Raw genomic sequence first — 25,658 nt, 5'->3', positions numbered from 1 at the left:
TCATTAGCAACACAAACTGACTGGACCTATTGCCATTATTGTGTAGATATATTCACCATATTGTGGCCTGCTAGCTAACGTTTGCACACCTCTGTGTGTGTGTGTGTGTGTGTCAAGATGATGTGACTAAATCAAGTTGCTGCAACAATGGTTGGGTTAAAGTTATTACCAGAGATGAACAGATACCAAACTAATACCAGCACCAAAACCTCTGCAGTTAAAAATAATAAATACATTTAACTACATTTTCTAAATAAAGTAAACTTACCATGTAAGAAGAAGTCAGTAGGCTTTATTAAATCCCATTATAAAGTTTAACAATAACACATTGTATTGACGACCAGTTGCCTTAATCGTACAGCAAGGGGCGGGAGAAGTGGACGCTTTTGACTGCCATCTATCATTTCAAATGGGTAGCTTGAAATGATTGGACAATGTTTTGAAAGTACGGTTTGTTGCGCAGATAACTGAAATGTTAAAATTTCGTGTCACAGAAATAAATAAACTGGAGTCAAGGTGTTTTGTCACGAGCGAAGTCACAGATGAAGAAAGGGAAGAAATAATAAGTAAACCAGGTTAACAAAAGCTTTACGATGCTGTGAGAAGCTAAGCAGCAGGAATCATGGGTTTTTGGAGGAAACGTTATCACTGGAGGGTAAACTCTTCTCTGATGTGGATTCCAACACAAACCATCTGTGACTGACAGCAGGTTTGTTGCTGAGGGTCCCAGTGTTGTTCTTTCAAGTCCTTGGTGAATTTAGCTACGGATGAGTTCTGCTGAGAGTAATTTGCATCTCCATGCTCTGCAAGTTCCAAAAGTGATGCTGTCTCTTCTCTGTCAGTTCTTTTAGTGAGAACGTTTTCTAATGTGATCATTTTAACTGTCCTTCAGTTACCGATGGTAACGCACGCCAGGATGTTTGTTAAAACACGTACAAGGCTCTTCAGTTTTCTTAAAGCATAACATGGTAAATTGAATGTAGACCAGCACATCTCCTAAAAACTGCACTGCAACTGCGGTTAGAATTTTTGACCAATCACATGCCTACTCAATATCAGGCTTGATTGTTGTAGTTTTTAATGCCTGTAAACCTATTTTTCAATGTCGACTGCACCTTTAGTTCAGATTATACTCAAACATATGTACTTATTAACAAATGTTGGGATTTTAACACCATTAAAATAGTCAAAGCAAGGGAAGCATCTGATTGCCACATCTTTATTGTACAACATTGGCAGGTTCTGGAGTGATCCTAACATTATGTAGTACTATTTTCTGTATAGATTTTGCTCAGCAGTATAGCACATGGGAATATCAAGCCCTTTTCCACCCCATTGCATTCAGCAATTTTCTTTAATAAAAAAGCTTTTTTTTTTACAACATCAGAGTTTAAATGTGCTGAAAATTCTAAGTACATAAAGAAAAAAAGGTTTAATATAAATGGAGATTTATGGATTTAAATTAACAAAATAAAAATGAGCAATTTAAGTCATAGGTCACAAACGCATCTAAAAATGTGGGGGAGACATTTTCTGGATTATATGAATTATTTCAGTAGGGCGATGACAAACTAATGCAGATTAAAGGTGTGGAACGCAGCACAATAAAATATAGTAAACATGTAATGCTGCAGTATGGATGTTACATTACAAAGAAAACCCATCACACTTCTAAAACACGCCAGCCCCAAACAGCTTATTTTGTTAAAAATACAACTTGTCAAACAAGAATTTAAACCAATGAACCGGTGAAATAAAATAAAGAACTTCTGCTGACCTCCATGACTGCTCATGCTGTCTCTTATTAATGTAGAAAGAAAGTACCCACAAACATATGAATGAGTTTAAAACGAATGACTTTAGCTTCAGACAGTGCATTCAAGGCTCCCAGGAAAACTGACTGTGCACCATCTGACCATGATTTAAAGAGGTGCGGCACTGCTGGCCCGTTACCATCAGTTTGTTACCCCTGCATGAGTAAATGAAGTTTTTGTTGGATGATGTCAGAGTTCATGGTCAGCAGGAACTCTGCGAGTCCTCCGCTCAGCAACTCCTCCATTGGAATGAACTGCAGCACTTGTCTTGCACAAGGTTGACTCGTGTCCTCGTCTGCTGTCAGCAACTGACCCATGCGGTCGTGGGCTTCAGTGAGGACCGGGAGGATTTGAGTCGCCGCTTCGGGGCTGAAGCCTGCACACAACAGAAGTGCTCCAACAGTGCCTGCAGGGGGCGGACATCTGAATGTGACCGACTGAAAACACACATGTAAGCAAAGCACCACGGCTGCAGTGACACGTGTGAGAGCCGACAACACGGGCAGCAGGAGGGCGTCCCCGGGGTTCAAGCTCTGCAGGGAGAACACAACGCAGCCCAGAAGCTGGTGCTGGTACCCTGGCTCTCCATCGTGCAGTTTGATCAAAGCTCTTTGTGGAAATGAAGGCGCTGCAGCAAAAGTTAACACTAAATCCTCCACTTGGCTCCCACAGGAATCCCACCCTGAGCCAAACACCAGACACCGCCGCTTCGATTCTCTCTCTGTGCTGATGCAAAGTTCTTGTACATCAGCCAAGGCAGAGGCAGCAGAATATGGTGGACAGCAAACGCAGCGGGGAGTCTGACTCCAGTCCAGTGACTTGCTAACATCAGGGTCCATCACAGCTTCATTCAGATGGTTCAAAAGTGCACCATCGCAGAAGGCAGAATTGCTAACCGCAGGCAGAGCAGCCCCGACAATTACAAACCCTGAATCTATGCTGCAGGCTGCAGGAGGTCCCTCGAGCAGACAGACAGCCTCTCTGGTCTGGCTGCAGCGAGTCTGAATCAGGGAGGCAAAGCAGCTCTTTTGCATACGCTCCCTCCAGCTAAGGGTCTTCAGCTCCCTGCGCTCGTTCAAAGAACCTGTTTGTTTCTTTTGTCCCAGAGGTCGACGTGAAGAGACCCTGCCGCAAGCTGGGTTTACTGTATTCCTAGAGACCCAGCATCTTCGCTGAAGATGGCTGACCTGAAGCAAAAGAGGCACAGTTACTTCAACGTCTTGTTCCAATCAGAGCACTAAAGAACATCTACTTTTTACACTGTAACTGGGGGACATCAGGCTTTAATGCCTTTAGGACCTTCACATTATAGTTTACATCACAGGTCATGAAGCATTTACACAGAATTTGACATATATCTTATCTGGATGGCACAACAAGCCCAGCACTGAACTGCTATTGACAACAGTTTAACATAGAAACTCGACAATGACACCATGACAGACAATACTTTGACGTATGTCGATGAAATGTTATTCTGCAAATGTCTATCTCTATTATCTATTTGATGTAAAAATGTTTTTAGTTATTTTAAGAATTCTTTATATTTGGGTGTTGTTTATTCTTATAGTAGTACTTGTTTTTTGGCCTTGAATGAACTGTAGAGTATTGTTTTCACTTAATTTTATTATTTTACGCTCGTTCACTTCAACATATCAAGGAAATATGATGCATTTTCCCCAACAACACATTTGATGATTTTGTATTAATTTCCATCATTTATTTGCTGCTACAAAAGGTCAATAGTAAAAGCTAAAGAAAATCTAATTTGGGCAAAAATAAAATTGATTTCAATGTCATATATTTCTGAAGCGACTTACAAAAGCAGATAAACCATCATAGAAAACAATAATTAAAAACTAAAATTAATTAAAGTAGGCTGAACAATAGAGAGTACAAGTCACTCAAACTCCTAGCAATAAATTGCCAATAGATTTATGTTTAACGCTGATCACCAGTATGCAGTTCATTTGTAAACAGCATAAATCAAAAGGTTTTGAATGCATTTTCCTGAATTTCAGGGTTTTTGGGAGATGACTATTTAGTGACAAACTGGTGCTGATTCACCTAAATGCTCCATAAGGAACAAGCAGTGTATTTTAATGCAATACCTGTAAACCTGGAAATAAGAAGCGAGTATAGTGTAGTGAGGATCTTCACTAGTCTATAACACATCTAGGCAGGTAGATATAATGGAACTGTCCTACCTGGAATCTGTGCAGGTACTCCTGAGCTGTGGCGTCCCTCACACACTCAAGCCATTGCCTCTGCTCCGAACCTAAGCCTTCGAAAAGTTTCAGGTTTTCTGTGATGGTCTCCACTTGTAGCCGGTGAAAGTAGCTGCACACATCTTCATGCTGTGTCAGGAATGATTGCGGTAGAAGAGAAACCGGGAAAAGAGCTTCCCGATTGCCCAGTTGTGGTCCAAAGTTCCGGATCAGTTTGGAGAGCAGGGGGCTCACAGCCTCCTTACCCTCATACTGGAGACACACGACATAGACCTCAGAGTTTCCAGGTTTGCTAGTCGCAGGTTTGAAGACGTTGACGGAACTGAAGCAGCAGTTGAGCAGGTAGAGAAGACAGACGGAGGAATGTTCATACAGGGTGAACATTTTCAGAACAAAAGACCCGCCCGGGCTCAGGAGCAGCAACGCAGCTGTTGCCTCGCAGTAATGCAGCGCCGCCACCAGCGCCTCCTGCTCATCTGGGTTCTCCTGACAGTCAAAACTTCCATCGGCCGTCACCAAATCTACCCGCTGCATGTTAGACACGAACCTCTGCAGCTCCAACAGGTGCTTCTGGATCATGATGTCGCCAGTATTGTCTGAGCCGAAGAACCAGCAGGGCAGAGTGTTGGCGATCAAGCGATCGTCTGCGATGGTCGTTCTACCAGTGTTGGCCTCGTGGTACGGGTTGAGTGTGTTAGCGGCCCAGCTCAAGTCACAGTAGCGTGTGCGAGCAGAGGTTTTAACGTAGTGGTTGAGAGCTGCAATGAAAGCACCAGGTGCCTCACAGAGGTGCACTGTGTTCAGCTCTCCACTCTGTAGCGCCTCCTCTGGCAGGAGATTGAACGTACCCAGAATCTCGTAGAACTTGCACCAGGCCTGAGTGCAAATCTCGGCATTGCCTGCATACCGAACCGCCCCGATGACCTTCCCGGCTCTGTTCGTGAAGTTGGTGTGCTGATGCCATACCTGCACGTTCTTGTCGTTAAGCTGGTTCTTCACAGAGTTCAGAGACGCCTTCAGTCCTGGCAGCAGACAGTGTTGCCTCACAGGCTGACTCAGAACATTGTTGGGCTGAGGGAGGTGCCACTCACCGCTCTCTGGTTTGACGTAAGAGCGGATTTTACTGAAAAGACCTTTGATTTCTGTCAGCGATTCACCGTCACAGACCACCGTGTTGTTGTGCTGCGTCCTGCCACCTTTCTTCCTCGAGGCATGGCCTGAACTCATTCTGCACACCTGCCGCAATAGAGCAACATGTTAGGCATACTAGTGCAGATCTTACGCCAATCGTTCACTTTTCTCTGGATGGAGGCTTCAAAAATACTCAATGACTGTTGAGTGAAGGAAAAAAGTCCAAGAAATTCACAGATTTCTTTTTATTATGCTTAGACATAAGAGAAAAATAAGCTAAAATGATATATATATATTTTTTTTTAAGTTTATTATATTATATTTATATACATTTTAATTTAATTTTACTGCATTTTTATTTATTGAGTGCATTCTGGGGACAAAAATTACTGTCAAAAAGGATAAATGGAAAGAACAAAAACATTTAATTAATCAGTTTTAGTAATCTTTTAATAAGTAAACAACAATGCATATATTGCCAAACATGTGGTAATATAAAGGTCCGGTGTATAATGCATTAATATAACTTTTTATGAATGACATATTTCATAATACGTTTACTAGGCTTATAGAAGAATTTGTGATGGTTATTATCATGTATATCAACTTATTACAAAGCTTTAGGTTATACTTTTGCAAGCAAGTAAGTTGGCAAGTAATGGTTATTTCTAAAGCGCCTTTCTAGACCAGGGTCACAAAGCGCTTTAACAATCAAAAACAAATACACAGTTAAAATATATACTATATATACTGTATATCATGAATGTGTTATTAATGCATGGTACACCAGACATTCACAGACACTGTAAGCTTTCATTTTGACATAGCTTTGCTCTGACCTCATGAGGGCCACACATTCCCCTGCAGCACTTTGCTCAGGTCTTTTCTACGCACTTGATTGTTAGTCCATTCGAGATTTTAGCATATATTTAACACTTACTCTGGAGTCTAGTTGCTGTAACTGCCATTAAAAGGCTGTTGGAACCATAAACAGTTTCATTTTTAATCTCTGATGTAGTCAAATAATTACAGAACAATGTCAAATGGTGACAGCACTAATTATGAAATGAAACATGAGGTTAGATTTACAGTCAGGTCTCATGATTTAGGTACCAGGTCCCAGCAGCGATAATTTGTGGCTTATTTCTTGATTAGTCAGAAACGGGTTGTGATATATTATGTTGCACATTAAATGACAGCACATTTGTCAATTGTTTTCATCAATCTTTTTTCTCTGAGCCTGAAAGTCTTCTGCTCCACACACAATTAATTTGGCAAGAAACACAAGTCACGGCTGCAAATTGCAATTTATGATTAATTTGTCTTTAATCATTTTTGCATGCATTATAAAAACACGTGTATATGAGCAAGGACATAGATACATCGGCAAAAATATGTTTATCATTATGATTTTAAATGCCATTTTGGAAAGGAGAAGAGAGCGACCCCATCAAGATATTTGACTGCCACAGCATTGTACTGCTGATGTCGATGAGAATCCATGATATTTAACTTGGCATATTCAAAGAAGCTTTCATTTATATTTTATATACTTTTTTTTTTCGTATATAGCTTTGAGTCATATTTAAAAAATAAAAATACTAAACACCATTAGGATACTTTTATTTTATTGTACCATTATGTTTTTTCTCTCCAATTAGTTGATCTAAATCGGTATATAATTATATATTTTTTCCATTTATAAGTGAATATTCCATAGATTCGACTTACCGACCTGGCGTTTATCAGGATACTAGAGAGAAAGTGAATACTAAATGAGCATAAGTCAGTCCAGTTTCATTGCAGTGAACCCCAAAATGTAACAATTGTAAATAGAGGATCACTTTCTTTTAAGTAAAGTTTTGTTTTGTTTTTATTTCATAAGCAATTGTATTACCGTTTATTTATTTAAATATATTTTTGTTAAAGCCATTATAAAACCATTAAAATAAACGTTGTTCAAAATGTGATGACATTTTTTTTATTCATTTTACTGCAGGTCATAAAGAGTTTTTTCCTCATAGTGTTGACATCAGATCGATACAATCCTTTAGATGAGAAGCTAATACAACTCAATCTAAACTATACTATACTATACTATACTTCTCAGATCAACACCGTATTTTTTTTTTTTTTTTTTTTTTTTTTTTTTAAAACATAGAGGCCGGGTATGTTTTGGTCTTTTTGATTTTCAATTTAAGATATTGAAAAAGTAAATACGACTGGTCATCAATATGACTGATATTACTTCTATGCTGGAATGTATTTTAAATCTGTCGTCGACGTGTCAGGAGAGCAGAGAGCTTTTGTTTTGTTTTGACACAGTCACATCAGCCTGTAGCTAATGCTCTCCACTGAAATGAAAATGCTGGACTTCTTTTTATCGATCAATGAATGAACAGTGTGTTGAGATGCTGTCAATAAACTGTTCGACACCTCAGTGAATGAACAAATTGAGACTTACCACAAGTCTGCTAACAGGAAGAGCGCGGCGTCACTTGTCTCTAGACACAAGTGCGCATGCGTTCACGATGGATGGGCGTGGTTTTGATTTTAAAGGAACATGACACTTTTCTGATGAACCTGGTTGAGAAATAAATAAGTTAATTAAATAGGGATCATAAACCCTATTGTGCTTTGCAAAGTTTTAATATTAGTGTTGAAACAAGTGTTGTTAACTATTATTTTTTAAGCAAAATAATAATAAGTAAATGATTGGTCGCAAACCCCTGATCAAAGAAACTCAAAGGTACATGAATCTGTTGTACAAGTATTACAAATGAAAGACTGAATATGGGTGCAGGTCCAAACTTGAATGCTCCGTAACAGTATATTTAGTTGGCTTTTCATATATATGCACTTGTGTGTACCTGGTCCTGAAATACGCCCCGGGCATCCAACATTATACCAAGCTCTCTATATCGAAGCATTATTCTCTTAAAGGTCACGTATCATTTAATTTTCATATTAAAAAGTGTGGCTGCAGCCAGACTGTGTGAAATATTACTCCACAGTTCACATCATTAACCTGTCGGACAACGGTCACTGCATCTACACTGTTACTTGATTTTGTGTTACATATATATTATTCCTTTCAACCATTCTGTTGACACCTTTCAATTATTTAAGCCACTCTAGCTGGCTGTCCTTAGAGTAGAGTTCCATAGATGTGCCTTTGAAGACTGTGTTTCAGGCATTTCATGAATAAACGTTCGCTATATGCATGTTAGCTTACATTTGCAACCTGAATCTTAACCCCACACCTGCTAGCTGCACGGCTAATACAAACTAGTTAATGCTGACATAGCTGTTAGTTCGTTCAATGTTATTTATAGTTTCACAAAATCCTCCTCTACCTTTGTGTGGGGATAAATATTTTTTTCTTTTTCATGAGATTAAACTTCAGGCATGTCCAAATTGCGACCAGGGGCAGGGGGCAAGCAGCCCACCATCTCTGTTATAAACTGAAAATGTAAATGACATTCTAAATTGTAAAAAAAATAAATTTAAATGTCACACAAGGATTTTGAAGAGTGTTGATGCTAATTTAAATTATTGGAAATTATTTTTGTGTCAGTCACAATTTCTCAATTTTGGCCGTTCCTTATAATACGGTGATCCTAGCTTTTACACTATAAAATATGTCATAATATCCCTGTCTTTTGTCATATTGTGAGTAATTATTATTTTCATCTTCAATGGTTATTTTTGTTGATTCATTTCACTCACATTTTTGTTGGATTGTGAATAAAGAGAGTTTTGTTGTAATTTGGATTTAGTGTGGAATCTATCAGGGTTTTGTGTTTAATATTGAGTTTTTATGTCACATGGCAACAGATAATGTAGATCAGTAATGTCTTGACATTAGTTGTTTGAGACATGTCTGACTCAACATTGACAAGCCAGGTATCAGAAGAAAAAAATATATACAGTGCCTTGCGAAAGTATTCGGCCCCTTGAACCTTTCAACATTTCGCCACATTTCAGGCTTCAAACATAAAGATATAAAATTTAAATTTTTTGTCATGAATCAACAACAAGTGGGACACAATCGTGAAGTGGAACGAAATTTATTGGATAATTTAAACTTTTTTAACAAATAAAGAACTGAAAAGTGGGGCGTGCAATATTATTCGGCCCCTTTACTTTCAGTGCAGCAAACTCACTCCAGAAGTTCAGTGAGGATCTTTGAATGATCCAATGTTGTCCTAAATGACTGATGATGATAAATAGAAGGCACCTGTGTGTAATCAAGTCTCCGTATAAATGCACCTGCTCTTTGATAGTCTCAGGGTTCTGTTTAAAGCGCAGAGAGAACCATGAAGACAAAGGAACACACCAGGCAGGTCCGAGATACTGTTGTGGAGAAGTTTAAAGCCGGATTTGGATACAAAAAGATTTCCCAAGCTTTAAACATCCCAATGTGCAAGCAATTATATTGAAATGGAAGGAGTATCAGACCACTGCAAATCTACCAAGACCCGGCCGTCCCTCCAAACTTTCATCTCAAACAAGGAGAAGACTGATCAGAGATGCAGCCAAGAGGCCCATGATCACTCTGGATGAACTGCAGATAACTACAGCTGAGGTGGGAGAGTCTGTCCATAGGACAACAATCAGTCGTGCACTGCACAAATCTGGCCAGTGGCAAGAAGAAAGCCATTTCTCAAAGATATCCATAAAAAGTCTCGTTTAAAGTTTGCCACAAGCCACCTGGGAGACACACCAAACATGTGGAAGAAGGTGCTCTGGTCAGATGAAACCAAAATCGAACTTTTTGGCCACAATGCAAAACGATATGTTTGGCGTAAAAGCAACACAGCTCATCACCCTGAACACACCATCCCCACTGTCAAACATGGTGGTGGCAGCATCATGGTTTGGGCCTGCTTTTCTTCAGCAGGGACAGGGAAGATGGCTAAAATTGATGGGAAGATGGATGGAGCCAAATACAGGACCATTCTGGAAGAAAACCTGTTGGAGTCTGCAAAAGACCTGAGACTGGGATGGAGATTTATCTTCCAACAGGACAATGATCCAAAACATAAAGCCAAATCTACAATGGAATGGTTCACAAATAGACGTATCCAGGTGTTAGAATGGCCAAGTCAAAGTCCAGACCTGAATCCAATCGAGAATCTGTGGAAAGAGCTGAAGACTGCTGTTCACAAACGCTCTCCATCCAACCTCACTGAGCTCGAGCTGTTTTGCAAGGAAGAATGGGCAAGAATTCCAGTCTCTCGATGTGCAAAACTGATAGAGACATACCCCAAGCGACTTGCAGCTGTAATTGCAGCAAAAGGTGGCGCTACAAAGTATTAGCGCAAGGGGGCCGAATAATATTGCACGCCCCACTTTTCAGTTTTTTATTTGTTAAAAAAGTTTAAATTATCCAATAAATTTCGTTCCACTTCACGATTGTGTCCCACTTGTTGTTGATTCTTGACAAAAAATTAAAATGTTATATCTTTATGTTTGAAGCCTGAAATGTGGCGAAATGTTGAAAGGTTCAAGGGGCCGAATACTTTCGCAAGGCACTGTATATATATATTACTCTCACAGTTGAACACCCATCAATCATTTATTTATATTATACTACTTCACATAAATCAAAAATCAACATGAACTCAGTGCATTATTTCTTCAGATTAATGAAAATGTAAAGGATGTTAGAAAAAGGAAAGTTACTTTCTCAGCTCTATGCTCATATTCTATTTCTTTTCTCTTGCACTGCGCATCCATTGAGACACCACAGAGGGAAATTCAAGTCGAAGTGGCGTGAATGGGAAAAATAAACATCATCCATCGGATGTTTTTTTAATACATGGTGTCTGACATGTAAAGGTTCTCAACCATAAGCTCGTCCGGCTCGTTTTTTTATTAATATTCAAGCGTGATTTTTATCTCCAGAAGGTGACCCTGCCCTCTCCTTCACCTGAGCTCTTTGTGACAGCAACAATTATCTGCCAGGGTTCAACCGGCATGTCAAAGATCTTCTGTTGACTCGTCAATGAAGGCCAAGCTGCAGGATGATGGACATCGGTGATCTCCATGATGATGATCTCAGCTTGGTGATGGAGAACAAGGACATGCTAATCCTACTGAGACGATCCTGTGCTACAAAGCACCAATACAAAAAACAGTTTCAGTCATGACAAAGACATGTTGTGATCATAAGATGGCCTTAGGCAGGAGAAGGATTTTTTTGTTTTGTTTTACACAGCAACGCACACATTCAGACTTCCTCTCTGCAGACCGATCAGAGCGTTTATCAGATTTAAGTCTTGGGAAATAAATTAAATGTTTCAAAGGGATGCTGCTTCAAATGGCTGCTTCATTAATGAGCACAGCATAAGAAGGAATGATAATCAGTCTGGGAATTATTTTCCTGGAGCCAACAAAACTAATCAAATTTTGAGAATAATAGATGGTTTATTCATGCTGAGGCTTTTAGTGTAGAAAAATTTGCCTTTATGTGAATAGCTGCTCAATCGTAGCTATTAAATGTGATTATTTAAATATATTCAATGGATTTCTGGCCTAATATGAATATTCCACGATTAATAGGATTAACTTTTTCACTTTGCACTGAATAAATCTTCACAAATGTATAGTCATTCATTTATATAACTGCTTGATAAAATAAAGGGGAAAATGATCAAGGTTAAGAAGGTAACAGCTTCAAACCTCCACTAAGCATGAGCACTGGCGTGTAACTAACACATTCAAACATTCATACAAGCATCTTATCTTTACCGTTTATCTATTTATCTACATATATTTTTGATAAAACCATTAAAACAAACATTATCAAGTTATTAAAGTGTTATTCGAAAATTTGATGAGGAGATTTTTATTTTACTGCAAATGAATTTCCCCCAAATAATGGATAATGAGAGAGTTCTATCTCTTCGGGTTGATATCAGCCCAGAAAATAGGTCGATACAAACCTTTTGGATGAATAGCTAATATCACGACCTAATCTAAACTGTATATTTCTCAAGTCAACACCATTCCTGTACTTTCATGAATTTTCCTCCCCCTGCAACAGGTAAATGAGCTAAGTGGAAACAAACTGATTTTAAAACTATTTTACATTAGAAACGTTTGCGTCTACACAGCATCCTGCCCTTTCTTATGTTGATAAGTTTCCCATAAATAGGTGAATAAGCACTTCTGGAGTTTATATGATGGAGACCAGTTACTTTTCATCAAAGGATTTGAAAGAAATTTGACACAAAATGCATTGTGATGTGCATTTTGAAGGATTCTGAATGATTAAGGCCTGATGCTGAATGATGACACAGTCAATCACAAATTATAAATGTTTTATCCACACTGTATTTTTATTATATTTTAAAATATAATAGACAATAGAATATAGGCCTACATATCTTAAAATTAAAATCTCCAAAAATAAATTAAATTGGCATTAGAATTCAACATAGTGTCAAACAGTGCACCACAATATGTTTAGTAAGTATGTTTACCATCAGCACTAGTACCCCTCTGTGTTCTCTCACCCCTGCTATTCCCCCAGAGCTGTACATCAGCTCATCCATCTTTCAAGCTCCTCAAGTTTGTGGACGCCACCACTATGATCACACTTATCTCAGACACAGATGAGTCCATCTACAGATCAGAGGTGGATCAAATGGTGACCTGGTGCAGTGAGACTAACCGGTAGCTCACCCCTCAGAGAACAGTGGAGATGATCATGGACTTTCAGTGCGTTCCAGCCACCCCCCCCCCCCTCTCACCCCCAATGGCTCCGGGGCTGACATTGTGGAGTTTATTCGTCAGCTGGGTACCGTCTTCACTGGAGCTCTGAAGTGGGAGATGAACATTGGTCTCATCGTGAAGAAGACCCAGAAGTGGATGTACTTCATGCAACAGACGATGCTGGTGCAGTTTAACACTGCCATTGTGCAGTCCATCATCACTTCCACCATCACTGTGTGGTACTCTGCGGCAACAGATACAGACAATAAAAGACTGCAGCGGATTATCAGTTCTGCTGAGAATGTGATTGGCTGCCTTCTTCTATCTCTGCAGGAACCAGGACATTAAGGCGTGCTGGTAGGATCATAACTGTCCAGTCCCACCTGGAACACACCCTGTTCCAACCGCTCCCATCAGGGAACTCTTTCTACCTGTCTCCTGTCAGGATCATGAATATTGTTCAATTAAATTATATGTCTCTTATTTTATTTTTATTTATAGTATATTATAGTATTTTATTTCATTTATCTGTTTTTATTTTATTCATATTATTTTTAAATCATATTCTGAAATGCCACCCAACAAATTCCTGGGTTGTGTTAATAACACTGGCAATAAAAGTGTTATTCTGATTCAAAAGAAGCTCAGTGACAACACTTCAGGCAAGCATGTGACCTTTTTTTTTTTCTTTTTTTCTTTTTTATTATCTCTTTTATTTTTTATTTTTTCCTTGCACTTTATTTTTTTCAACTGTGCTGTTGTAAAAGTGTGTTTCCCCTCTGGGAATGAATAAACATTTTCTATTATATTCTATTCATTTTCTTATTTGTTAAATAGTCAAATAGTGTATCATTCAAACTAGTGGTGTTCTTTCTTTTGTCAAATTTGTCATTGTTGTTTTCAGATCAAATCAAGGATCTTTTTGCTCTTTAACGGTAACTTTCTAACATATACTTTATAGATTTTAGCCAAATTGATCCTCAATGAGATCGAGTGTACTTCGTACCGAACAAGGCTTGTTTGCGTTTAAAAAGATGGATTAAGGTTTGAGATAATCCAAATTCATTTTTTCAGTGTGTGTGTGTGCGTGTGTGTGTGTGCGCGCGCGCGTCTCTGTTCAATCACATTTTCACAACCCGTTTTTGTACTTGATATAAATCAAGCTCGGCATGTGCTCATTCAGTGAACTATCATTTACCAAAGTTTGACGTCAATAAATAATAAACGGTGGAATTGAGCTCAAGTCTTCACTCCGAAGCTCGGGAAAGCTGCTGGTGCGATGTGATTCAGGAGGTCAGTGGAGGGAAAGGAAGGTTGAGAATTGAAGATAGAATGTGATTCAGGAGGTCAGTGGAGGGAAAAGAAGGTTGAGAATTGAAGATAGAATGTGATTCAGGAGGTCAGTGGAGGGAAAAGAAGGTTGAGAATTGAAGATAGAATGTGATTCAGGAGGTCAGTGGAGGGAAAGGAAGGTTGAGAATTGAAGATAGAATGTGATTCAGGAGGTCAGTGGAGGGAAAAGAAGGTTGAGAATTGAAGATAGAATGTGATTCAGGAGGTCAGTAGAGGGAAAGGAAGGTTGAGAATTGAAGATAGAATGTGATTCAGGAGGTCAGTGGAGGGAAAGGAAGGTTGAGAATTGAAGATAGAATGTGATTCAGGAGGTCAGTGGAGGGAAAGGAAGGTTGAGAATTGAAGATAGAAGTCCAATAACAACTGAGCGAACAAATGGTTTTAATGAAGTATGATGTCATTGAGCGGGGAAATGACCCACATGTAGTTTTGGTATTATGTAACACCACCAGACGCTCTCTATAAATGACAACGAAACAAACCGAGAGTTTTAGATCAACTTTATCAAAAACGTATTACAATATATTGACACTAATGTAAGCATAAACAATAAAACGTTTTTTTCATGATTTTTTACGAAGATCGATTATTTCACACAAAATCATAGCTCAGACCACTTACAGTCATAAATATCGAAATAACAGTTATTGAACATTTAACCTCCTTCGCCACATCAGGAGACAAAAGAAAGAATGACGTCATCCTCAAACAGGATTATAATTTGTGTAGAATCTCCATGATAGCGATGGTGGTGCTCTGTCCGAAAATAAAAGCTCCAACAACGACGGTTACGACTCCCCAGACTGTACAAATCAACCTGAAATTGAGAATAAAATTGTTATAGCAATATATAATAATAATATGTATTTATCTTGCACTTTTAGAGCAGCTTCATGTTTTAAACTCACTGGACTCTCGGCGTCACAGGTTCCGATTGCATTATGAACACCAAGCAAAGCCCTGCAACACAAAATACACTCAATCAATCGATCAATCAATCAATCAATCAATCACCGAGTCCTCGTCAGTCTTAACCGATGAGTGACAAGGAAGATACGACACTATTTTTGTCAAAGTAAGTAAGTAACTCATTTATATTTGTAGCTAAATATGTATTCACTTGCGTTCATAAGCGTTAAGTTATATACATACTGATACGTTTGTTCACAGTATTGCAAAAAAAACATTTTACATTGAGTGCATCCCGCTTTGCAGCCGCGGTAAATGGTGACATCTTGTGGTGATATTACGTATTGCAGTCAGCTCTGTGGCAGCGACAGATAGTAATGATAACTAGAGGACAGAGGATGGTCCAACAAGTGTTATAAACAGGGCCGGGTCTAGGCAGGGGCAAGAGGGGGCCTGGCCCCCTCAAATAAATGTTGTGCCCCCTCAAACTTACATGTAAGTAAGTAAGTAACAGCACAATGCCCCCTCAAGATTTGTGGCTGCCCCCTCATACATGCCTGTCTAGACCCGGCCCTGGTTATAAACGAGTTTTAGAGAAGGGGGAGTGTAATTAAGCATTAATGAAACCATTGTATTTCGAATTTTTTTTTTTTACCAACTGTCTTCAATTGTTTCCTTCACTAAATCTACAACATGTCTCTTAGATCATATTCCCACATGGCTGCTGAAAGAAGTGTTTCCCTTATATCCGTAATTGACAATATTTACTTGTCAATTTCATCAAGGTTCTTTAAATTGGTATAAATCTTATAAATCAGAAAGCATTATGTATCACCTTCATACAAATATTGAAAAATCTGGCATTTTCTTTCTTTGGACTGAGAAGCTAATCTATACTTTTGTGTAACTCTCTTCTGTCAGGTTACTCAAAAAAGTCTCTCAGAACATTCGGCTCATTCAAAACTCTGTAGCTTGTGTTCTGACTAAGACTAAGAGGCGCAAACACATTTCTCCTGTGATGTCCTCTTAACATTGACTTCAGTAGAACTTAGAAAACAATTTAAGGAGAAGGATCTGCCTTCATACCAGGGAAGATGAAGATGAAGAATGCGCTGATCCCGCCGATGACACTGATAACCTCACCCATGTCAGGCACAAACATGGCGATGACCAGAGTCACGCTGATCCAGACCACAGTGAGAACGATCCGACATCGACTCTCAAAGGCTGGAGTGACAATTCCTGCGCGATGACGTTGGAGACGGAGAAAGAGATTGAGGATGACTGATCTGTTAGAAAATGCATCAATGTTACACATGACGACCGAATGTTGACAGGGAGGTACAGAGGAGAGTGCAGGAGGGGTGCTTTTACTCTCACCTGCCGAGAAGGTGGATGATGGGGTAGATGGTGATTACTGATATTCCAAACAACAATCTGGAGATGATCATGACCACGTCGGTTCCAGGATATGACATCAATATATCTGATGCCACAGCACGACCGAAGGTCATGAAGCCGTACACACCTGTCCAAAAGTACGGCACTTTGGTTAACCACTGACAATGAGGGCGTAACAGTTGACTCACCTGTAAGAGTGTAGATGACCAGACAGAAAACCATAGAGACCACCGAGATGAACACCCAGTGCATGAGCCCCTGGTTTTCCATGCTGGTGTAGATGGCGATACACGCCTCATGGCACTGAAGACACACAACTGTTTAGAACTCTTATTGCCGGTCTACAAAATGCCCCCAGGGACTACATGAAGATCTCAGAGGTGCTTTTCTGTTCAAGTCTGGAATCTGCCATCATCTCCATCACATTGTTGTCTCTTATCTCTATTTTCCCAGCTTTCAAGCTGTGCAATATGAGTTGTGAGTCGTTTTGAAACACAACTATGGGGCTATTATGAAGTCCAAACATCACAAATGCATGAATGGCTTTATGTGTAAGTGTATCTTTACCATTATCCCCAAATGTTTTACTTGATTTACAAATGTGTAACTCAATTTTTTAGCTGAAACCAGAATTACCTGAAAGCCGAAGCAAATGGTTGGTACGACACTGAACATGGAGGCCCATGAGCTGACACTGAAAGTGAGAGAAGCGCTTGTTAGCACAAGTGGTTTTTATTAAAATATTCACATGATCGACTGAAAATTGTGCCACATGAGAAACAAGAGTAAAAACGAATACGGTAAGTACCTTGAGCTATCACAGCCCAAATTTGTGGAACGAACTACCAACTTGTAAGTGCCTTTTCCAGTGTCAAATATGATGTGTCATGTTTATGCTAGGATTGCTGGAGCTTTCAACTTCATTCATTCACCCTTTTTTTTTGTTCACCTCATTTCCAACAAAACAAACAATGGTAATATGTTATTTTTTTTCCCCTTCATTTTTTTTATTAATTGGTGGTGTCGTTATCGTCTCTTTGGTGTTTTATATGGAATGACAAAAATGCAAATTTGTTTGGACAAACTTGTTTAAACTAACATATACTTTATGTGGAGTTATTCAAACGTTGTCAGCTAATCTCTTCAAATCAGCTTTTATTTTTTTAGATTTGGAAGATTTATCTTCATTCAGGTTGGACTTAGTATGATGTTACTGCTGGCCTAGGGCTGAAATGCACAGCATTGAACTCCAAGGCGTTCCCAGTATGTACTGGGTCTTCCCTGTGATTTCCTACCAATGGGACATCCCACTGATCACCTCACCAGGATTTGAGGAAAAATCCTAATCAGATGCCCCAGCATCTACTCTGAGCCTCTCTTTGGATGACTTTGCTTCTCACCCTATCTTTCTTTTCTCTCTGTTACTACCTAGCATTTGTGACCATAGGATAAAGTAGGACCATAGATCTACTTATATAACGAGAGCATTGCCTTTTGGTGCAGCATATGCTTAAGTGCTAATTCTGGTCAAATCCGCCTGCTACCTCAAGCTCCATTCTTCCCTCATTTGAAAACCAGACCCTAAGATACTCATACACCTCCACTTGGGGAAGGATCTCATCCCAAACCCTGAGGAGGCTCCCCATTGTATTCCGAATGAGAACCATGAACCATGGAGTTTTGCGAACAAGCTCAAAGAGCTCAAAGCTCATGGTCTGATGAGACCATCAGGACCTCGTCATCTGCAAAAAGCGATGACCCAATGCTAAGCCCATCAAATCTGAACCCCTCAATGGCCTGGCTGTGTCTGGAAATTTTGGCCAAAAAAGTTATGAACAAAATTAGTGAAAAAGGGCAGCTCTGTGGGCAGATCTCAGCCTTGCTTCCGACAAGCTTTTTCACCACCTTGGTCACAACAAGCTATTAGTTTTGCTACCCCTGCTCAGTGTCTCTCCCCAGTCGAACCTCTCAGGAAAACATACGGATCCTCACAACCTCATGAATTAAATATATGGAAACGGTACATTCAAGTAATATTGCTAAATCTTACCGTCGTTTTGATTTTAAATCTATTCATTCTTTATCTATTCGATACTTCTCCCTTTCTCCTTGTTTTACACTTTCTTCTATCTTACCCCCTGAGTTTTAAGTCGTCTCCTGCCTTGATGATGAGCAAGGGTCGATCTGAATATTTGGATCTTTGTCATGGATGTTTACTGAGAAACATATGAAAAGTGATTTGTTTCTACAACAGCGGTCACAAAACTATCTCCCCACCTGCGTGGGCTCATGAAATCATGTGAAATAATGTGAAATCATGTGCAATCATGTGAAATCGTGTGAAATCGTGTGAAATCGTGAACACTCGTTCACTGACCCTTCGCTGTGCTCAGGAGTGATGATGACGTCATCATGGCTCTCCATCAGGTAATACTTGGCGATCACAGCCACACACAGGTAACCTGCAGCCAGTGTCCCTAAAACGCTGAGCAAGAGAAGCATGTGAAACAGCCCATCTTGACACGAGCCATGCCGGGGAAGGAGAGTAAATACCTGGTGTATTTTTGGATCCCAATTTCTTTTGGGATGGAAAGGGGAAGGAGGATGACCAGACACATGATGAAGAGGGCAAAGCGGTGATCAGTGTACCAGTAGTACGGCATTTCTCCTTCAGCCAAGCCAGTTATGATCACGTACAGAGAGACACTAACTGAAGCACAGGAGACAACATTCAGGTCAACATTCCAGTCCCACATTTGTTTATCCTGTTGAGATTTTTAGTGGGTGTGTTTGTAAATCCAATCGAGTGTGCTGGTGCAGATGAAAATGTGAGAGGGATTAGGAAGATCGAAAAGTGTGTGTGGAATGAGAACAAACCATGAATGTGGTAACACGGCGAGGATGAAAAATAAGCTGAGATATAGAGACTGATGCGATTCATCGCTTTGTCATTTGTGTGAGGAAACCACATGTGTTTTACGTTTTGATTTCAAATCTTGAGTGTCATCTTCGATTATAATTCAAGTGATTAGTCATTAAAACATCACCCACGTTTCTCCAGCTGGTCCTGCACCACCACTAGGAAGGCCACACAGATCATGAAGAGGTTGAAGCAGAAGCAGACCTCACACAGTTGTCCCACAGCTCGTCCACACACGTCTCTCACCACATCCTGGTAGGTCTTCTGTCTGCTGACCGCCGAGGCGTAACCCAGAATGACCAGACCACTGATGAGGAACACCAGAGAAACCTGTAGCACGGATGCATACCTGTCTGAGAATGTGTTTAAATCTTCATTTTACAAATCATCTTGCATTTTTCTTCGTTTTAATGCTGCCGTTGGTTAACCCTTGAGATAAAAACACAAAAACTTCTGGTCATTAGGGACAATATAAAAAGTGGACAGTGTCTGGAAACTCCTGTGTCAGAAAAGTGTGATTGCGTAACATGGAACCCTCTGTTGTCATGTACCACATCAAAATTAAATTTGTTTGCTAAAAAAGTTCATGTCTCCTGATGTGTAAGTGTCTCTTGATAAGTTGAAAGAGTCTCTCAGTACTTCAAATGAAAACGTGGTCTGTGAACCACTGCTGTAAAGCAGCTGGTTTTCTCTTAAAAACTCTTCAGATGGGTTTTCCAGACAAAGTATCGCAGTGTAGAAAATAAAAGATAGAGTTCCACTATGGGAATATCAACATTAAACCACCATGAAATAATTTATGAAAAAGAAAAAAATGGTCAAATGTTATGTGGTGTTGCTTTAAAATAGTTATGTTGTTACTGACCTGATTATATTTTTACCTAATTTCTGCGACACTGTTTGCATTATTTGTGGTTTCCTTCTTTTGCCTTGAAGCTCCTTGAAAACCGAATTTTCTATATCTTGACACAGCTCATCATCTACACTGGCTGGGAAGTGCGAAACATACTTACAAATTCTTAAACAAATTGACAAGCCCTGAACTCTGTCTTGTTTAGATGATTTTGTAAATGTGTCTTACACTCCCCAGCACTGCTTACATCACTACATAATGATGCGACTGAAAGAAAAGGTTTGTAAAAACTCTAATTACACAAAACACATTATAACAAATGTGTTTTTATTCAGTTAAGTGTCCTAGTTTTTAGGAATGTGTAAAAGATTTCTCAGAAGAAGAATTGAAAGTACACCCATGGCGATGATGTGTCCATATGTTTTAACACTCATTGAGTGACAGGACACACACAGATGAGGCTTCATTAGAGCTCACATGTGAAGTGATCCAGCTTCTTCACAGAAACATGTGAACAATGCACACTTTGAGAGCAAACACTAAACTGAATGAATTTCATCATCATGTAAATAAAGGAACACACTTTATCTGCTGTATGTGGTGTTGATAAAGGCTACATCTTTGAATCAATATTTGCAGGACCTGCTAAGAAAAGGATTCACTTTTCATTTTGTCCTTGAAGAAGCACACGGCTGACTCAAAAAAGTCTATGAACACAAAGGTTTCCGAAGCCAGATCCCTAGATCTCAAATGCAAAACATTAATATGACAGGACAATAAACAATGAGCAGCAGTCCAATGAGAATAACAATGTTATATCAAAAATCAATTTCAAACCATATAATGATTCAATGTTCTATACACATATTTTATCTCATCACTGCAACGCTACAACTCTTCTAATGAATGATGAAAGTCATGTGATCAACTCACCACCTCCACACTGACGGCTGTCGTTATACCTCCAGCCTTCTGGAAGGCCCAGGGGAAGTTTAGGAGTCCAGCTCCCAGTGCTGTCTTCAACATGATGAACACGGCCCCGAAGGAGCCCAACTGTGGAGGGTCCGCATGTGAGGCAGAGCGAGCCAGCAGGCTGATGCTCTCCCTGGCCAGTTCCTCCATGATACTCCTCACAACAAATAAAGTCCACGTGGATAACCCGGGAGAATATGTAGTCCAGAGCCAACCAGGTAACACACATCACATGGTCTAACGACTACTGGGTGAGACATTTGTCACCAAAGTGTTTGTTTGCTCAAGTTCTTCCTTATTAAGGTTCCCTCTTCTTGATCTGCTCTTGGGTTGTATATAAACCGAAAATATATAATGTATTGAATTCCCTTCTATCTGGAATGTTTTCATTTAACATTGAATATCATTTTTGGTGACTTTATATTTCAGCAATTAATCCAGTGTCGGATATTTATTATGCAGTAATGGTTTATATCTCATTTGAACAATTTTCTTATGTCATACTTTTCCCTTTTTTATTTTACCTTATTTGTGCTTGTAAATGAAATTCATTTAGATTTTCACACTGCACCATTAAAAGGGTTACATGGCATTTCCCATTGCTACGTTAAACAACCTGAGCTTTCCTCACTTTTAGTATAAATAGTTCAGTTCAGTTCAGTTCAGTTTAGTTTAGTTGAGCTCTTACTTTTCAGATCCGTTTAGATCTGACCCTGTTTGAGACTTTAACTGAAAATTGAAAATGCAAGTTATGTGTGCAAAACATTTAATGTTAAATTACTAATACTAATAATACTATAATAATAATACTAATAAATTAGTAATTAGTTCTTGTTAGGTAATTTCCATGTTACCATTTGAACATATTAACAATTCAAACCATAAGGACACACCTTTTATTTTGCTCTTCCTTCACATAAACCATGAGAAAATCGATGAAAAAAAACAAAACATTTTTGATAAATAAGTACTGTCTATCTATCTATACAATGACTTGTATAGATAGATGGATGGATGGATGGATGGATAGAGATGTGTATTTGTGTACCTCCTTATCATATAGAATAGATGCTGCAGAGCAAAATCCCTCATGTCAGCAGCTGTGTTACCATCTGTTATTAAGCCGAACACGACTGTCACAGCTACATCAGTGAGCCAACAAAAGCAAATATTTTTATTGTATTATAAAACTTTTGTATTGTATTATAACTCTATTTTTTTATTTAGCAACACTAATTATGTGTTATACTTTGTTCTCTTGCCACTTTATTTGCGCATTTAAATCAACTACACTCATTGTTAAGCTCAAACTTAAGCTGTACCGTGTCTTCTAAATACATTTGGCAGATGTTCCTCTTTATTCAAGAAATAGCAGGATTAGAGTTGCATGCACACCACGAGAGAATGTTACAAGAAAAGACGATATTACCTAAGAAAGACATGTTTGAATTCAGTATTGAGTCAAATATTGCAAAGGAATATAATCAAATTTAAAACGGCGATATTACTTATCGCCAGTAGGTGTCAGTAATAAGATAAATAGAGAAAATCGCTCTGTTAAGGAAAACCAATGTGTTGATTTTAGAGTCTCTTAAATTGATTTTGGACCTCTATTGTACTCATAAGTATGTGTCTGTTTGTACAAAACAATTACAATAGAGAATGCGCTTAAGCCACGCCCAATGACAATTTAGTTTTTTCCTGAGATGAAATCTCGTTAAACATAGCCACGCCCACTCTGCTATGATAGGTCAGACATAAGGATTTTTGTCCACACATTATAAATCCCAGAAGTCACCACCACCAAGGGACACGTTGTATTAACAGAACTGGGGATTTCAGACGGGGGAGAACTTTATTAACTTTATAAACTTCAAAACAGAGCATCATCATGATGATAGAGCACTGCCCTCATCTTGAAAGAAGGACACCCAGCCAGGAGGAGATTGTGTGGAAAAGAAAAGACAGTATCTCGTCAAAGGCAAACCTAGAAAAATGAGAAAATATATCAACAACAACTGATTGTTGTAATGACATTACAAGAACATCTTCAGGGAAAGATAGCCACATGACAAACTGAATCAAGTGAAATTGATCCAGAATGGTTTCTGTACCCAAGTTCCAGTTTGAAAGCATGTCCCCACTACATAACCTGGGGGCGAACCAACTCAGGAACATACAGGTGGTTGTTAGGACCAGAACACTGGTGGAGGTGATCCTTTTGGGCTTCTAAGACAGTTCATCCAATTTCCCATGCAGCAGCTCTGAGGAACGGGACCTCCTAACTCTCCGACCAGTGTCTCAGCTCCAGTTGTGCAGCCAGTAGCACACCCTTGACCATGTTGTAGTTGGCCTCCGCCAGGGTCAGTCTCCTTAAAAAGAAGGCATAGATGCGTACCTTTTGGTCGATAGGATCCCGCTGGGAGAGTATGGCACCAACACTGGAGCTGGAAAATTCAACCTCCACCAGGAACTGACATGAAATATGACTGCGGTATCCGCCTCAGACATCCAGTGAAAAGGTCTTCTGGTAGCAGCAACTTTACTAAAACCACGGATAAAACATCTATATACATTTGCAAAACCCCACGAAGAACTATAATGATATTTTTTGTGATTCATTGGTACTGCCAATTGACCACAGCTTCTATTTTAACCGGGTCAGGTTTGAGCTCTGCTTGACCAAAGATAGACACCAAAGTACTCTCATTGTTAGTCAAACTCACATTTTTCGGCCTTACAGTACAATTTGTTGCCTATTAACATCGGCAACATCAGCTGGACGGCCAGATGAACATGATGTTCCTCTAGGGACCTGGAAAAAATGATTATGTCATCAAGCTATACATATACAGTGTATCACAAAAGTTGGTACACCCCTCATAGTTATGCAGATATTGAAGTATATATTTTCATGAACACTTAATAAATGATATGTGTATATAATAATAATAATAATAATAATAAAAAACAAATGTATTTAGCGCTTTTTTTATAAAAGTGTCCATTAATTTTTCCCACAAAATAACTAAAAATACAGCCAATAATAGCTAAATCCCTGGCAACAAAAGTGAGTTCACCCCTGAGTGAAAGTGCCTGAAGTGTCAATATTTTGTGTGGCCACCATTATTTTCCAGAACTCTCCTGGGCAGAGTTTTCCAGAACAATTCCTCTTGAATGTAGATTGGCATTACAGACGAGCACCATGGAAGTATTTGGAATTATTAAGGGTGTCATTTTGGACAAGGATATGAATAAATTAGTTGAGCTTTAAGACTATGTTGCGATTAGAGGGAGCTGACAGACAGACACCCCATTTCTTGGGTTCAGGACATGCTAAATTCCTTACATGGCAGTTCCAGCTTCTCGGTCCTTGACCAGGACAAATAATATCACCAAGGATTCCTGGACTTGGAAAGTCATCTACTCACATCATTGGGTCTGTATCAGTGGAAGCATGTACATTCGGCCTCGGCTAAGCAACAGCAGAGGTTTTTTAGGGACTGTCTGAGGGAGCTAAGGATGTCATCTTAAGATAACTTGGTGTACAATTTGGCAGCCATGTAAGTAATTATAAGTAATTATAATTATTTCTCAGACCAGAGTCGCAGAGCACGTAAAAAATCAAGAGCAATACACAGTTCAGATCCATACTTTAAAAGGCCAAGACAAGATAAGACAAACACAGCAGCCCCAAGTCAATAAAGAAAAAGCCTACACAATAAAAAGGTCTTAAGGTGTTTCTTGAAGTAGTCAGTTGATCCATCAAGTGCAGAGTGAGCAGAAGATCCAAAAGCTTAGGAGAAACAGCCTAGAAGGTATTGTCTCCTTTGGTCCGTTAGCGCCTGTAACCATCAGCAGATTCTGATCCACAAACCTCAGAGCCCAAACTGGTGTGTAAGGCTGGATCTGGTCGGATCAGATCAGCCAGAGATAACAAAGCATCAAACTAAGTTCTGTGCTGTAAGCTTTCTGGCCCGAATGGTATCATAGAAAGTATATACCATCAACCCAAAAGACATTTTACCATTCTACCAATACTCTTTAGAACCATTAATACCGCCTCATAAGATAGCCTTGGGGTAGTGTTGTATCATCAAAATGAAGGCAAGATCAAGGTCATTGGGCATATGGTTCACAATCATTTATTTTCACTAGACACTACCCAGGACACATCAGAATCAGAGCTGTACACATCTCTCAAAGCAGCAGTCTCCAGCAGGGAGCTGGAAGTAAATCAACGGAAGACCCCATGCTTACTCATGTTCCTCGTGGTTATTTACTTCCTGTTCGTGTGTGCCAGACAACATCATCACAGACAACAAGTTATCAGTAAATCTTGGCTGTGGAATACT

At 39.3% G+C, this 25,658-nt stretch overlaps 2 protein-coding genes across 4 annotated transcripts; both read right to left on the bottom strand.

The window, feature by feature from the left end:
• Nucleotides 1–1,192: 1,192 nt before the first annotated feature.
• Nucleotides 1,193–7,658, bottom strand: cmtr2 (cap methyltransferase 2). Of its 3 annotated transcripts, none has more exons than XM_087792887.1 (4): nucleotides 7,638–7,658; nucleotides 4,891–5,278; nucleotides 4,022–4,800; nucleotides 1,193–3,001 (listed from the first exon to the last, which is right to left on the bottom strand). In XM_087792887.1, the coding sequence occupies exons 2-4, from the start codon at nucleotides 5,267–5,269 to the stop codon at nucleotides 1,964–1,966; spliced, it is 2,196 nt and encodes a 731-aa protein (XP_087649013.1). In that variant the 5' UTR covers nucleotides 5,270–5,278; nucleotides 7,638–7,658; the 3' UTR covers nucleotides 1,193–1,963. The 3 variants fall into 3 exon arrangements, with proteins under 3 accessions (XP_087649013.1, XP_087649012.1, XP_087649011.1); XM_087792886.1 differs by having other exon boundaries at nucleotides 4,022–5,064; nucleotides 5,134–5,278; XM_087792885.1 differs by having other exon boundaries at nucleotides 4,022–5,278.
• A 7,304-nt stretch (nucleotides 7,659–14,962) lies between these two features.
• Nucleotides 14,963–21,453, bottom strand: slc38a8b (solute carrier family 38 member 8b). The gene is made up of 10 exons (XM_087793558.1): nucleotides 21,265–21,453; nucleotides 19,610–19,808; nucleotides 19,112–19,268; nucleotides 18,936–19,043; nucleotides 17,195–17,252; nucleotides 16,747–16,861; nucleotides 16,538–16,685; nucleotides 16,244–16,446; nucleotides 15,157–15,208; nucleotides 14,963–15,065 (listed from the first exon to the last, which is right to left on the bottom strand). Exons 1-10 carry the CDS (start codon nucleotides 21,451–21,453, stop codon nucleotides 14,963–14,965), a joined length of 1,332 nt encoding a protein of 443 aa, XP_087649684.1.
• Nucleotides 21,454–25,658: the final 4,205 nt, after the last annotated feature.

This window comes from Callionymus lyra, chromosome 6, assembly GCF_982586985.1.
Source record: "Callionymus lyra chromosome 6, fCalLyr1.hap1.1, whole genome shotgun sequence".
In the NCBI taxonomy this organism is placed as follows: Eukaryota; Metazoa; Chordata; class Actinopteri; order Syngnathiformes; family Callionymidae; genus Callionymus; species Callionymus lyra.
Note: the sequence above shows the minus strand (reverse complement) of the source record. Positions and strands in the feature narration are given on the sequence as shown.

Excerpts from the sequence above, each read along its gene's own strand:
- cmtr2 (XM_087792885.1), bottom strand. The coding sequence starts at position 5,269 with ATGAGTTCAGGCCATGCCTCGAGGAAGAAAGGTGGCAGGACGCAGCAC. Across the intron at positions 3,002-4,021 it reads AGTACCTGCACAGATTCCAG|GTCAGCCATCTTCAGCGAAG; the intron begins GTAGGACAGTTC and ends CTTTTGCTTCAG.
- slc38a8b (XM_087793558.1), bottom strand. The coding sequence starts at position 21,453 with ATGGAGGAACTGGCCAGGGAGAGCATCAGCCTGCTGGCTCGCTCTGCC. Across the intron at positions 19,269-19,609 it reads GCAGGACCAGCTGGAGAAAC|TTAGTGTCTCTCTGTACGTG; the intron begins GTGGGTGATGTT and ends CCTGTGCTTCAG. Across the intron at positions 16,862-17,194 it reads CCATTTGCTTCGGCTTTCAG|TGCCATGAGGCGTGTATCGC; the intron begins GTAATTCTGGTT and ends GTGTGTCTTCAG.